This window comes from Cygnus atratus, chromosome 1, assembly GCF_013377495.2.
Source record: "Cygnus atratus isolate AKBS03 ecotype Queensland, Australia chromosome 1, CAtr_DNAZoo_HiC_assembly, whole genome shotgun sequence".
NCBI lineage: Eukaryota > Metazoa > Chordata > Aves > Anseriformes > Anatidae > Cygnus > Cygnus atratus.
In genome coordinates, this window is record NC_066362.1 from 164,808,660 (window position 1) to 164,824,526 (window position 15,867).

General features: G+C 38.2%; 1 protein-coding gene across 2 annotated transcripts in view; it reads left to right on the forward strand.

The window, feature by feature from the left end:
* The window catches only part of TBC1D4 (TBC1 domain family member 4), a 109,447-nt gene that overhangs the window by 81,843 nt on the left and 11,737 nt on the right, over positions 1 to 15,867 (forward strand). The window contains exons 11-16 of one of the 2 annotated variants that reach the window (XM_035561289.2): positions 687 to 836; positions 9,155 to 9,315; positions 10,156 to 10,365; positions 13,710 to 13,868; positions 14,439 to 14,597; positions 14,954 to 15,198. In XM_035561289.2, coding sequence (XP_035417182.1) covers positions 687 to 836; positions 9,155 to 9,315; positions 10,156 to 10,365; positions 13,710 to 13,868; positions 14,439 to 14,597; positions 14,954 to 15,198 — 1,084 coding nt within the window. The remainder of the gene's footprint in view (positions 1 to 686; positions 837 to 9,154; positions 9,316 to 10,155; positions 10,366 to 13,709; positions 13,869 to 14,438; positions 14,598 to 14,953; positions 15,199 to 15,867) is intronic. The other variant, XM_035561290.2, reaches the window with a different exon arrangement.

Here is a 15,867-nt window from a genome sequence, read left to right on the forward strand (position 1 = left end):
GAAGTCGTTGATTAATTCACATCATCAGCAGATTTTCAGTCAAAACAGCTTTGTAACAACTTGGTTCTTGGCTGGGATTTGCAGTCTCCCCTTTCCTATTGGGGATTATCAAAAATGTTAAGTAGAGGAAACTGAATTGACTTTAATGTCCCCCCAGCACAGATTTTCTCTAAGTAATGTTTAAACATATAGTAGGACTGTCTTCCTTGATTAAAATACTCAACAAATAAAATCAGAAAATAATTCCAAAATAGTGCATTTAAATAATCTCTACTTTGTATAATGTGTTCTAGGAATCCACTTTAATTATTTTTAAAAGCAAGAAACAAGGGGAAAAAAAGCAACAAGGTGGTCTATGTTATTGGAAGCAAGTTTCTAAGGATTTTTTTTTTTATCATTTCAGAAAGTCTTTCTGAATTTGCTTTGAGAATAAATAAGGCCAAAAATTATGGTCATCTGTCTGTTCTTAAATGTCATCAAAATAATTCTTAAGAGAAATCAACCATAACAATAAAATCAATGTTTATCAGGGAAACTGTCCAGTAGTGCATTTGGTATACTCTATCTTCTGGAAAATTGAGTTACTGTAAGCCAAAATGAGCTGCTTCGTCAGTATGTTTAATTGGGATATTTTGTTGTATCTGATTCCGTGCTGACACATCTATGTTCTCTTATTGCCTGCACAGCCCAATTGTTGGGGTTCGACGCTTTTTCAGTGAGAGTGAATCTACATCACCTGGTCTCCCTTCCTCTGTCTCTGCCCCTTCTTTCTTGAAAACCCTTTACCAGGGCTCAGGAAGGTTACTCCAGCACTCTGAAAATGACCTCTCCAAGAGGTGAGAGCATTGTCTCCTGACTAGTTCTTCAATGCCACCAACTTAACAACACGTTTCCCAGTGCAATGCCACACATGGGATCTCTCCCATCCTGCCTTGAGCTCCTGCATTTCTAACAGACTTTCTAAATACTTGATGCAAATCACCGAACAGGCTTTTGGCCAAAAAAGCCTGTTAAAAATAGAGGCTTGTCTGCTGACATCTAGTAACTGCGTCCTATTTCTGTTGCAGTGTTTCATATCTGCTGCATTGGTTTGTTGCTTGAAATGCAGAGTTTTTCAAGAGTGTTATGCCACTGTGATGCTTTCTGTGCTGAATGCATGTTGTTGCTGTGATTGTTGGCATATGAAAATGAGAGAAGAGCAAAGTGAGAAGACTACAGTACTAATGTGGCATGTCTGTACACAGGGAAGGGGAAATGCCAAGTTAGCTGAGTGATACTAGCTATGAGATGTTCAGAGGGAATTGCCAAGTGACTTCCAATTAAAGATGAGTGGGGAAGAAGCCAAGATGCAAGAAGGGCTTTTCTGACATCAGCATTAAAGACTGAGTATCTGGATGGAAGTTATACTTTTTAATATAAGAATAAGCTCTTCTTCAGGAGAGTGCTTGAGGAAACCGCTTATGGGTTATTCATCTGAAGTATGGCTCCTCCTTATTCACGATGGACCTTGTTTTGAACTTCATGATTTTTTATTTTTTTTTTTTTACCAGTTGCAAGCCTCTCTGTTTCTCTTCTGTCAATGACAACTTCAGTCTGGCCTTGTACACAGAACTATTCTGAGGTTTCTGCTACTCTTCATCTCTGAAGAAAAGTAACAATAGTTTGCATTTGTAACGCAAACAGATGATAACGAAATCTTGTTTTCAGGTGTGTCAGGACTCTACTACATGGGGATTTCAGTTCTCAGATGTGTGTGGAACTTCTTTAGGGGTGCCTAAAGACTTTTTAATTTTTTTTTTTTACCTTGTGGAATGCAGTTTCATTAAACTTGCTCACGTCATTATGTCATCTCCATTTTAGGATAGACCATAAGAAATTAAGTAAATGCACAAATTAATGTGACAGGCAGTTGATTTAAAGGTGGCTTTAAGGTACAGTTTGGGTTAGTCGTCTCTAATAGTATATAGGTTAGAGTAACTAAATACAAGGTATGTCATCCCTAAAAGCACACCATATCCTGCCTTGATTTTACTGACATTTAAAGTGTCTCTTCCCAGCCTCTAAGCTCTAACTAATGTACAACATGCACACAAAAACTCTAATGTGGAAATGACTATGAAACACATAGTCAGAAAATTCTACAGTAAAAGTCTTTCCAGCAGAATAAGCTGGCGTGCAAGTGCAATAAGGTGAGACGTCCTTACAGGAAGGTGACCATGTAGCCTTTGTGTCAGGACCCTTGCCCACTTCCCTCATGCCCCGAATTCCACAGCTTTTAAAAAGTAAATGGTAAATTACCTAGATTCCCCTTCTAATATTGAGGTAATATAAATCAATCATTCCTTATTTTTGAGAGGAATTTCAAGATCAACCTTAGAAATGTTTCACAGCTTTGAAGATGCAATAACTTTCTAACTGACCCTACCCAAGCACAAATGAATAAGCAGTAAGCAGTGTATATATTTGAAATTTGAGAGGAGAAATTGTCATCTCATCCACTAAAAGTAGGCCATTAATATCACCTATTCTAAACCTTGTATCCAGTAATAGTCACTATGTAAGTGAATCAGATGCCTAGATTTTCCTTTCCTTACTAGACTGAAGTAATACTAGACCAAGCAGCAAGTAAGTGAGTCGTTATATTAGAAATAAAGACAACTAATGGTTGCACACTGGGGTGTGCAGAGATACGGGTGGAAATATAACCTCTTACAGACTACCTTAACCACTTTTTTGTGTTCTAGTCCAACTTTGTTTCTGTGGTCCTTTCAGTTAGCAGTCTTGGTTCAAGCTGAACCAACTCCTGGATCACTTTTCATGGGCAGCTGAACCCATTAAACATAGTGTTCTGAATTTGGGGAATGTAGGTATTGACTAAGACTGTACTTAATGCCAGGTAGTTCCAAGATGAAGTGTCTGAGGTACTACTTTTCCTGGTTTTGGCTATGCGTGCTAGTGAAGGTATTAAGTTTTATTATAAGTGTTTTGAACAGCAAGATGGGGAGATCTTCAAGTTAGAAGTAATTTCCACAGGAAATTCTGCCTAAGTTTTGTAGTATGCAGGTTTCTGAAAACATTTAATCTTGAATTTGTGTAAAAACTGTGAAAATGGCATCTCATCAGTTATGGATCTTGCTGGGAGCAACTGGGCCTCTAAACTGTTGTGATAAGGAAATTGCAGTAGCCAAGGGCAAAGCCCTGGCAACTAGTTGGGTTTATTTTAGTGAAGTGTATGTGAAAAATACATCCAAAAAAACATGGTGAACAAATAATCCCCATATGGTGTGACTCAGGTAATCCAATTGTTATTTTAATTGGCTGATGGAAAATGACATATTTTCCAACTCATGTTTGTTCATCTCTTTAAATTTTCCCCGATTTAGCTTGCAAATGTGTTGATGAAAGTACCTTGTCATTCCATCAGGTCTGTGCATGAGAGGAAGTTCAAATCTTTCATGGCGTTCTTTTTCTCCTTTGGCTCTGTTCTGCTGAGAGGGCTGTCTGCTATCCTGACAGAGTATCAGGCTCAACATGAGGTGTTCCTACTGTTCTTGTGTGACTGTAAGTTGGAATAGAGTGTGGCAGCCACTACAAGATGAAGAACGGTAAGGTGTTAGGAGCCCTAATTAAAACTTTAATGCATTTTCCTCTCAAAGAATAATCACAGTGACTATACGTTCATGAAGTGTATCCTATCCATGTTGCACTGGAGGAAAATTCTTGACAATCTGATTTCCCATATTGCGTAGCTTTGAGGTAACACATACTACAGCAGGCAGCTTTTCTTGGTGTTCTGGTGAACTTCAATGTGCAGGAGCAGAGCCAGTTTCAGTCAGAATTCATTTTAAAAAGATGTTTGATTTGTAGCGGTCAGATGGGTTTATGCAAATAGCATCAAGTCAGGGTAAGCTGGGGAGTAGGGTGTTAAAAAGCATCTCTGCTTATTATATTTTTGTCTCTATGTATTGGCTGCTCTAGAGAAGATAATTCCAATGCACATTAGCATCACATTAAGCATATGGTCACAAACTCAGAAACTGATAGTAGGGGAAACTGCTACTAGGGTATTGGAGATATGGGGCACAGTGGCTCTTGCCTGACTGTAGAGATCTCCATCTCAGCTAAGCAACTGAGAGAAGTAAACATTTCTGTGGCACAATTGCTTTCATCCTAATTTGATCATCTTGTATTATTCTGACGTTTACAGAGCTGACCCTGCCTATATATCTACCTTTCTTTCTGAGTACTAATACAGTCACTTGTGCCAGTCACTGGGAAATTCTCCATTTAGAAAGGATGAATCACAGTCTAAGTGTCTCTTGACCTTCATTAAAGAACAAGCCCCAGTTGGCTAAGATTTAAATGGTTATTGTTTAAATGTCTCTCTAATGGGAGACACCTAAAGACAGGAGGAAAAAAAAACACATTCTCCAGAGAATTTCACGGTGGGAAAAGACATATCTTTTTTGTTGTGTTTGTGAGCATGGTGAGATTTTTGTTCTTAATTCTAATAATCACTGCTATAATGCTTTATGTACAAGAGAGATGTTTCCTGCTGTAAGGAATGAACACTATAGTAAAGTTGGGTGCTAACACAATATTAATAGGTGCCTTCAGAATGTCTTTACTGCAGTGTCGATTCATTTGTCTAGAGAGAAGTCTAGAATGGAAATGGTGCACACATTTTTTTTTAATTTTGACAAATGTGCAGTATTTAAGATTGAACATAAGCAAGCTCAGGGATCTTTTTTAAAAAATCTTGTCTACATGGAGGTAAACAAATATGAATTTGTGAGCATAATCTGCTTTTAAACTTATATTTCTGTAATTTCTGGCTTTTGTCCTCCTTCTGGCTTTTGTTACTCTTGAAAGACAGGCCATTGGAAGAATCTTTTTGTTGTTTGCTTGTTTGTTTTTAATAGAAAAATAAAAGCACCATTTTTTAAGAATGGGACAACCTTCCAGCATAGGCTTGACTTGCACTCAGTTTCTCTATTCTTTGCATTGTTATACAATGGTAATTTAAGTTGACTTATTGACACTTAAATTTGAGCAGATTGCCTTTTCAAAACAGCTTCTTTCCTCATGCAGAAAGCAAAATACTTCAGAATAAGCAAAATAGCAAAAAGTAATTATTCAGAGTTAAGATAAATGACGGGAGCGAGAACCAATAGAGAGGTGTAAACTGATTGGAATTAGTTTTTCTTCTTCTCTGAAGGGAGGAATACTCTGTGTTTTCGGCTTACATATAGGCTTTTGTCATCTGAAGTCTAGGAACTGAAATATTACTTGCCTTTTTGTACTTGATCTGGGGGATTTTGTACCATGTTAGCCTCCAAGTTGCAGATTTGGTTGAGTTGAATCAGTCGTTACCTAGGGCAATCAAAATCAGAATTTGAAATGAAAGCAAATAGGGAAAACTTTGGCAAGAGCAGCAACAGTATTTTATTCTTGAGATAGTTGGCTTACATGGATTCAAATGCAAAATAATTCAGGTAAGTTTTGCGTAATGAATTCATGTGTATTGGGGTATCTTTTTATTTTTTTGATTTACCAGTCCGTGGGAGCACTTCAAAGAAAAGTTTTGGGAAGAGATTTGGGTAATTGAAACCAAGCAGTAAGCATGTTTGCAATAAGAATAACTTTTTTTTTGTTTTTCAAATTTTTTTTTCAACCTAGCTGTCTCATCTTTATACAGTGCATTATCTGATAGAATAGTGAATGGGAGGATGCATTGGTGAAATTGCATTTTTATCTCAGATAACTGCAACTCATAGATGATCTATACTCTCAGTCCTGAGTATTTGGGTTATCACCTGTGGCTGCTTAAGGATGAAAGTAAAAACTAAAATGTTTGAGACATTATGTTGAATTTATAGCTTTTCAATTTTTATAAGATACAAGCCAACTTATGCATTTTGGTTTCTGTGTTTGGTCAGTAGATAGGCTAAGTAATCTTATGGAGGGAGAACTACTGTTCTTCAGACTGAACTGTGATGCATTTGTCTTAAATGTAGAGTACTACCGTGTTGTCATTTTCCAAAACTCCATGTCAGAGGTATGTCAAGTGATTTAAACATAAACAGTATGTAAAGTAAAGTAAAGTTACTTATGTAAGTAAATATTTTTTTTTCTGGGAATTTTCTTGAATTATTTGGCTTGGCCTTTCATATGTCTGTTTTATCAAGCTGAAATATTTTATGTAGAAGCTGTACCATAATCTACTTGTCATTTACTTCAAAAAAAAAAATCCACTCTTGCAAATCATGTCCTAGTTTGCAGTTCAGTTCTTAAACATCTCTTCTGTAGTTCATTAAAATTTTATATACTGTCATCTCTTCATTTGTGGTAATTCAACTCTGATGCATTTAAACTTGGTCAGTTGTGGGTAGCTTGCAGTAGGACAGTAACTATTTGTAGAATGTAGTTGAGTTTTTTTTCTTTCCCTTCTTGTTGGTGCCTATATCAGTGCATAACCAAAGAAATATCCATCCTCTGCCTTGCCCTGGTGTCTAGGCTCTATGATCCATAGTTTACACAGCAGTTATACAATTTCTTGAGTCTGAGGTTGAGGAAAATGTCATTAAAAACTGGAATTAATGGTTGGATTATTTCTGCTAGATAACCCTGTGAAATGTGTCCCATGTAGATATTTAACCCTGTATGTTGTCAGAACAGGGACTTTATGGCCTTTTCTTAAGAGTTTTCCCTGTGAGTATTTGAGGTTGAGTATCACTGCCCTGACAGGAAGGTTGTGAAAGTGTCTCTCTTTCCCCGCACTGCGAGGCAGTGAAAACTCTGCTCTGCTTTCTGGTAGCAATGATTGAACTCCATTTAAGATTTTGTTGTTGATGTCATTGTTTTGGAGCTGCCCTTGCTTTTAGTCTCTCTGCTCGCATTAATAAACCTCTACATTTTGCAGGGAGCTGGTAATGAATGCTCAGATAGATATACCCTCCCACCCCCATTTCGAAGTACTCACAGAGCTGTTGCTGGCCTGTCTGAGCAGAGCACTTACCTGCCTGTGTTTTAAAATCCACAGCTACCTTAAAACCTGAAGTAACCTAATTTCTTGCAAATTTGATCAAGAGTGAAGCCAGCCAATTAAATTTAAGTATGGGAGATAGGAAAATCTAGGGATAAGTATTATGCAACTCCTGTTTTCAAGTTGGGAAATGTGTAACCAAGTTAACTCACAAGGTTTTTGCACCACCTTTCTGAACCACTTCATCACAGGATAGGTGATATTACCATTTTATTCTGACTTCATCCTGATTTTATTCTTTATTGTTTCATACCTTCAGATCTTATATTAAGCTATGACTTTTCTTTTTCTTTCTTACTTTCAAAATATCACTAAGGAAACTTTGCTCTCTTTTTATCTTCTGTTTCTTAAATTTTGGTGTTTTCACTGGTGCTCCTTGCCCTTTGTTGAATATGGCAAAGGGTGTGCATGAGACTTTCAAAAAATTTCCTCTAATCACTCATCAGACAGCTCTTTGAAAGAGGAGACGATTTAATGGTACTTGCTCAAAATGCCAGGGGAATTTTGGTAGGGATGGTGTAACAATAGAAATATAAGGCCTAAGAGTGGTATGATTTGCACACTTTGTGAGGTAGCACATAATGACTAATCCATTCCACTGTAAATTCTGGAACTTGAATGACTTAAACAGCTTAGTTCTGTAGCCTAAAATAGCTAACCTCTTATTCAGACTTTCCTGTAAATTTTACTACTGTAAGTTAAATGCTATTCCCAAAACTGTCTGTTTAGGGGGTACACTAGCCATGTGTAGATTTCTGTACATGGCAGCAGAAATCAAGTTTTCATTCCCTTGTTGCATAACTTCTGTTTTAAGCCCTGGAATGACTTAGTTTTTGTGTTCTAACAGATAATCTGTAGGACTTGAAATAGCGAGTAGTAGTTTCATTAGTTATTTATAAATAACATGAGTTGTTCTGGTTAATATATCCAAACAAATACATTTCCAGGAATTGTTGGACTGAAATACCTTTTGAAAACAGCAGCTCTAGATTCAAACTTGGTTTAGTAGTCACTACTTTGACAGCACAAACAGGGGTTCCTTCCTCCCGCCTTCACCCTCCCAGACTCTGTAAAAGTTAGCTCAGGAAGATTCCCACTAGGTTTTCTGTTGCTCTTTTGGTTGGTACAACATGGGGCTCAACTGAGACCACCCACCAATAGGATCAAGGGTAGGGAACTGAAGCATTACAGAAACTGTATCAGGAATAGCAAATAATTTGGACTATCTGTTATGTTACCTCTATGGGCTGTCAGCCCTGGATGTTTTTAGGGGAAAGCGGGGACGCTTGCTTCAGTCTGGGCACGTGAGCTTGAGGACACAATTATTTCTCTGCTAAGACGTGGAAATGGGGTCTAGTACCTGTGTGTAATAGTGAGTTCAGTTTGCTCGCTGAGGCTTATGGACATCCAGGAGCTGTTGTAGATCACTAGCATAGGGACAGCTTTGATCCACCAGGAAGGCCTGTCCTAGCTACGTAAGTTATCATTCAGCACAGAGTATTCAATGTGAAACGTGCTGCTTGGGATGGTTTAGCTGAAATTTCAAGAAGACATGGTCACGCCTCCATTGCAGGTCTCTCCTTTTGTGTAAGCCCAATGTGGAGAGACTGGCTGCAGCTGGAAAACTCTGGTCATGTGCGACTGACATACCACTAAAAGCATAGCAAACACCCAACTTACCGGGCTTCCTTTCATCTAACTGTTTTTAGGGACATTGTTCTGTAACATGGAAGTTCTTCACAGGCTGAAGGTTTGACTGCAGCTGCTGTTGGATACAGCAGTTATACCAGCGATGAAGATGAAGTTGCAGACAAATCTCCCAATATTTGATGGTGTCTTCCCAAAAAGCTCGTGGTTGTGTGTAATATGTAAAGCCAGCAAGGAAGGTGTGCTACAAGAAAACAGTTGGATACTTCTGTATTCAAGGTGAAACTGCCACACAGCACTCTACCTTGTAAAGCTTTCCAGCAAATGCTTCTGCAGGTTTTGTTGTACATTAGACAGTTTTAATAAAGACCTTTTGTTTGTTTGTTTCTTTTCTCTTTTTTTTTTTTTTTCCTCCAAAGATGACTTGCTTTGATCACCCAATCTGCTTCCTTTTTCCTTCAGTGATGGTGAGGGAAAGAAAAGAACATCAACTGTCTGCAGCAGCGAATCTCTAAATGCTGTGGGGGCCACGCTCACACCTCGCCGCATCTCCTGGCGGCAGAGAATATTCTTGCGGGTAGCTTCACCTATGAACAAATCTCCTTCGAAAATGCAGCGTCCAGGTTTGTGTGGTCTTTTAAATAAACAAACAGTTTTTACTGAATAGTTTGTACTGCAATATGTGAAGATATAAAAGGAAAAAGGGGGTCAGTTTGATGCAATGCTTTTGGTAGAGCCTCAGTAGGAAGAAGTTGAGCTCAGATGAATTTTGATTTTGGTTGCTTTGAACAGAGGATTCTGTCATCAGAAATGAAACAGATTGCAGCCTGCCCTGTCTGCCCTGGTAGCAAGGAACTAAGAACTGCCTCTTGCAGACAAAGATATCCTCTTTAACAGCTAGCAAATTTTTGCTCTAGCCTGCTTACATAATAGCAGCGTTGGCAGAAAATGGTAATTTTTCTGCTTTGTCCTTGTACTGCACATAGCACCTGTTGAGTGTGCTAATAATTCATATAGTTTTAGGTCATTTAATGTAGAAACCTGAAATCTGTGATGTAGTCCTGTTGGCAGAATTTACAGACTCTTTATATTTAGTGACCATACAGTACAGTAAATCTATACTGCAGCTTAGCAGATAGAGTAAATTGCTTCTATTACAGAGCCTGTGCTAAATCACAGCAGTAAACAAGTTCAGCAGTAAAGGAGACTTTATGGATAAATGTCTCTTTGTAACTTTAAAAGAAACTAGCAGGGGAAGGTGTTGAAATACTGGGTAACCCTAACACTTTATTTGAAAAAAGAAAAAAAAATCTCTACCGTTGAAATGCCTCTTTTTCTGTCTTTGGAATCAATGTCTTACTGGTGAACATGAAAGACAGCTATTTTCGTTCTGCCCTGACATAAATTTTCATGGTATGTCAAACAATCTGATTTTCCTGTAATAGCCTTCTGATTCTTTGCAGATGGTCACGACGGAAGTGAATTGTTACCATTATCCCCTCTTGCTCCACCCTTGGAGGAGGACCCTCTTATTTTAGCATTGCAAAATGAGGATGGTACAGATAAAATTGGAGAGAAGAAAAACTCAGAAGAGCTACAAAGTCTGTGGAGAAAAGCCATCCATCAACAAATTCTATTGCTTCGAATGGAGAAAGAAAACCAGAAGCTGGAAGGTTAGCTATTTAGAAAATGCCCTTAAAACTGCTACAGATTCTGCTACCTCACACTGAAAATTGTACTGGAATTGGGTGCCTCAAATATTGTTGTATTTCTGTATCTTCTGGGTTAACAGTACTATCATGAAATGTGTTTGCCCAGTCCTGTGTCAATTTAATGGGTTTTCTGTCCACCTGCCAACTCACTAAGTCTTCAGTTAAAGAAGAAAATGATTTATTTTTTTCCACGCTTTCTAGTGCATGTTAGACAAAAATTGCTACAGTCTGTGTTCTAGCTGACCTAAGTCCAAGAATTTTAATGTGAAGTGGCGTCAGAAGAATGGATGCTGTGAGAACTTTAAGTCTGGTAAACCTTGCCATCTATATCTCACTTCAGTCTTTTGCAGTTTTCTGACCAGGCTTTCTGTCTCTCATTAACCATATCATGATGGTAATGTAAACATTTGAACCCAAGTAGGATTTTTGAGCAACTGACTATTGAGGTAGGTCAGAAAGTTCTTTTTTCACACGATGAGCACCATACACTGAAAATTTAGCCTGCTTACATTAGGATCTGAAGTTGGCCATACTGATGTGTCAGTGGTCAGAGCTCCTGGCTAAAATATTTTATTATGAGTGGTCAGGACTTGCACAAATAAACAGTAGGATGTACTGTCTATCCTAGAATATAAAAGTTCTTGAGTATAATAGACTGAATAGCTTTCAATGCAAGTTAAAATTTTAAAATGTCCTCTCTGCAATTGCTGCCCTCATCTTCTCCTGTATGATGCTTAACCTCATTATATGGTAGTTGGATTCTTCAGACAAAACATCATGGTCTTATAAAGGTCAGTTAATTCTTTTTTCTTCTCTAGTGTTCCTTACTGAGAAGACAAGGAACGGAAAGAAAAACAGCAGGGCAGAAATCTTTCCATGTCCCTACAAGCATACATACTTGAATATATTTCTTACACATGTAGCATATTATTCTGTGTGCTTTCTCTATGCCTTTTCTCCCTGTTGGCACACACTTCTCTGGAAGCTCCTAGATTCATAGGGATCATGTAGAGAGGTGTCTGTTTTAACTTAAGCCAAAATCTTTGTTTGTTATTTTGTCAAATGGGCATTTTAATGTTGTGGGGTGGGAAAGCTGGATGTCTGCTGTAGTGACGGATCTCACGTTATTCCTTGTGGCAGTATGAGCTGCAGAGGGACAAACTCTTTTTCCATACCATCCCTACGTGGCAAGAGGTACTAAAAACAGCTGAGTCAGTCCAGTTCTGCCTGCCTGATTGCTCATAGTAAAAAACAATTGACCTACAATTAAAGGTACATCTTGGGGATGAAAAATGTAGTAAAAAAAAAACACCCATTTTTCTACTTGCTGCCAGGTTCCTAGCTGTGAATTTATTCACTGTATATGACTGGTTTAAGATTGGAATTGCTGTGGAATGGTTTTCAGTGATTTTCTGTTACATTTTGGTTGGTTTTATTTACAACATGTTAATAGAACCTTTTTTCCCTGTTCCTTTTGCTGTCGAGGAGACTTGAATACTATTAGCTCTTTGCTTTGCAGAAGGTAAGTTCTGTGAATTGCACAAACTTGGTTGTTTTTGTTGTTGTTTTCTTCTCTGAGCAGCTAAAAGCTTCTTTTCCTAGTCGAATACCTATAAATGAAAGTGCTACAAGAAGTAGCAGGCCACCTTGCAATGTGTAGAGCATTAACGGGGTTTGTTGCAAGTAACCAAGGTTGGCATAGTGGGTAACATGGATAATTACATTCAACAGGCAAGCTTGCTAATTTGCGGCAGGGTTAACTGCAGAGCCGAAGTACAGTGAACTTAATTACCAGTGCACTTAAGTGCACTTAAGTGCACTGGAACTTAAGTACCAGTGCACTTAATTCTGGAATTCCTTGTTGCCCAGAGATATGTTACTTTTGTCTTGAACCTGCCACAGACTTCCATACTGCTTGTAAGAATGAGCCTTCTCAAATGAAATAACAGAGCAATAGGGCAGAATTTAAAATAATTGGACTGCAAGTTCTTTTGGTGAGACTGCATTCCTGTTTTTACAGAAGAGTATTGCACCTTGCAGAATAGTTGCCTCCTCAAGGTCCCCTATAGTCTTCAGTAGATAGGGTCTCACTTGTGTAACATATGGCTTTTGAAAATATTTTATCACCTACCACTTTTGAATGGGCTAGGCAATGAGTTTACAGATTCATCAATATTGGCTGTATCCAAAGGTGATTAGGTGAAGGAACTGACTGTGTTGCTTTGCAGGTTGTATAATGATGTGAGAGTTTGCTTTAACGTAGAAATGATGTTGGGGACAGTGGTTCATCTGTAGGGGAAGCAGACTTCTGCAAGGAGTGAGTACTGCACACAAATCAAGGCAAATTTGGGGGGATAAATTAAATTGCAGGTTCCAGAGAGTATATTTTGAAATGCACAGTTCAGTCCAATTATAAATGAACATAACTTTGTAAATTAAGAGAGATTCAGAAATAGACTACAGTTCTGGATAGCAGTGGTGTGTAGAAATAGTGTGTTTTACTGCATGCGTGTCATGTATAATAAAATAACTACAGTTAATTTCTTAGTAATGGAAATGGAAGCTACTGCTCCATGAAATTTCAGAGTAATCTCATGGTTTTATGTTAGAAATAGTCCTCTGGAGAAAATATCTTGCCGCAGGTAGTCATGCAGCAAATCTGTTAAGTGTACAGTAATACATGTTCTGTGCTGAGGCACAGATGTTCCTTTTTGAATATGGTTCACATTGGATACCTCATTTTATTTACTTCTAATTAGCCTGATGGTGCCAGGTAGCAGTGCCAGCAGCTCTTATGACTCTCTTAAGGGACATGTAAAAATTGGGCCCACTGTGACAGACTTCACTTTAGAAGATTTGCCTAGCTTCTCTCCCTAAATCTCTAATATAAACATTAATATGTTTGAGATTTTCTATACTAAAACCATTCTGATCTTAAGTATAAATGAGAACAATCATCAAAGGTGTTTTTGCAGTTGAAAGCAGGAGCAGATGTGGTGAAGTTCAATGTGTTGAGTGGGTTTTTGTTCTTGCCCCAAGCCTTAAAAAATGTTTTGATGTACTTCATGAATTACTAATGTTCATGGCCCAGTAATAGAAGTCAAATTGCTACCTGCAGCATCTTAGGACAGAGGAGTGGGCCCATCTCAACTATTAACTAATGAATTGTAGATTTTTTTTTAAATCCCTAGTCAGATTGTCAGATAGGTTTATCTAACTCAAAGGCTTTTTGCATATTTGATGTTTTGTGTAGTTTCCTGATGTTATAATTTTTTTGTGTTCTCTTCCTTTGTTTTGTGCTGTAGCAAGCAGAGATGAGCTCCAATCAAGAAAAGTCAAACTGGACTACGATGAAGTTGGTACATGTCAGAAAGATGTCATAAATGTTTGGGATAAGAAGTTAATTAACTGCAGAGCCAAAATTCGATGTGACATGGAAGATATTCATGGCACTTTGAAAGAAGGTATTTACATAGGGTGACTTTTAACTATGAAGTCTCTTTTTTGTTGTTTTTGCCGTTGCCTTCTTACACCAAAGGAAATCCACCACCAGTACCCTCTTTCCAGTAGCAGAAAATCATGAAAAAATTGCCTTCTTTTTGCACATACTGTCACCTCCTACTGCCAAACTGAAAATACCTGCTGTTGTGTCTGTAACTTGCATTGTCAGCAATGTAGAAACATGTATATACTTCTAAAGTAGCATACTTCTAAAAGTAGCATCTTATCCTATTCTGCATGTAATTGTGCATTTCTTCCTGCTGGAGGCTAACAGCTCAGAGGTGGCAAACCAAGTGATGTCTGTGTCTTGGTTGCCTAATGTAATTGCTTGTTTTAATTACTATGAAATTGTAGTTAATGTTTAGTTAGTGGGACTGAGCTGAGTGAATACATAGTGGACAGCTTCTGAAGCTGTCTGTTGTAAGGGATGCTCCAGCCTGGTTAAGCCAAGACTTCACAAAGAAAATTCTTGCATGTTATAGCACTAAAAATATGCCCCTGCTTAGGCCTCTTGTATTGTGACTGAACTGCAGGTGTACCAAAAAGTCGTCGGGGAGAAATTTGGCAATTTTTGGCTGTGCAACATCGAGTCAGACACAGATTGCCAAACAAGCAGCAGCCTCCTGATGTCTCTTACAAAGAACTTCTGAAACAACTGACGGCACAGCAGCACGCCATCCTTGTGGATCTAGGTATGTCCATTTGTAGCTGGGAGATTTTTCTGAGGTGTTCCAAGTGTGTGAGTGGAAACACACCAGTCTTAATGGAACCTCTTGCTGGAGATGGATGCTGCTGTATAAACACCATTTTCTGTATTGTGAGGATACATTCTACCTATGCCACTTTGTGTCATAGGAGAAGAGAATATGAAATAAGTTCAATGGATACAATCTGAAGTCAGTGGTAAAATGTAGATTGATCTAAAATCAACCTGCATATGAAAGCAAAGGGAAAAGGCCTATGGGAAGAGAGATGGGCTGTTTATCTGAAGGATCTGTTTTTTTTTTTTAGAGGAACTGAATATCTACTATTCCTCTCTTTACATCAGGACGAACATTCCCTACACATCCTTACTTTTCTACCCAGCTGGGAGCAGGACAGCTATCGCTCTTTAATCTCCTGAAAGCATACTCTTTGCTGGACAAGGAAGTGGGTTATTGTCAAGGTATAAGCTTTGTAGCTGGAGTGCTGCTTCTACACATGAGTGAGGAGCAGGCCTTTGAAATGCTGAAGTTCCTCATGTATGACCTTGGCTTCCGTAAACAATACAGGCCAGACATGATGTCACTACAGGTAAGTCGGTCCCTCTGTTAGAGCAAAACAGAGTTTTGAATGAGTTGAGATCAATCAGAGGTTGCTGAATTTCTCCAGGGGTTTATGAAACTTCTTACGCTGTTTTGGAGATTGTAAGGTGCAAAAAAATATAACTGTTAAACCCCTTTCCAACTCTGAATTTGCAAACAAAGAAGTTTAGAACTTGCAGACTCTTCCTGTCACACATCCCCATGATCTCCTGTTTGCAAACTCTGCTTTCTCTGCTGTTTTGCTCTTCCTTTTCTCTTCCTCACTGTTCTCCTCTCTTCCTTATTCAAAAAAAAAAACAAAAAACAAAAAACAAAAAACACTATCTGCTTGCATCGGTACATACAGTTTAAAAATAAAATTTTGCTTTTCTTCTGTTCATACTTAGATTTTTCTCTTTGTAACTTAAAGTCAAACCAATAGTGACACCCAGTGGCCAGTCAGTGTACTCTGCAGGCCTCTCTTATATGATCTCTCATCTTTTGCCCCTCTTTTCTCACATTCTCGTCTTCTCCCACTGCCAACCCCAGCACAGAGGAAAAACAGACAAATTATTAATCATTTATTTTAGTTATGAAATGAGGCTTGTTCTTCAATATTGGTCTTTAATAGCTATCTACAAATACTTACGGCTGGTTAAGGAGGAGACAGGAACTCTTT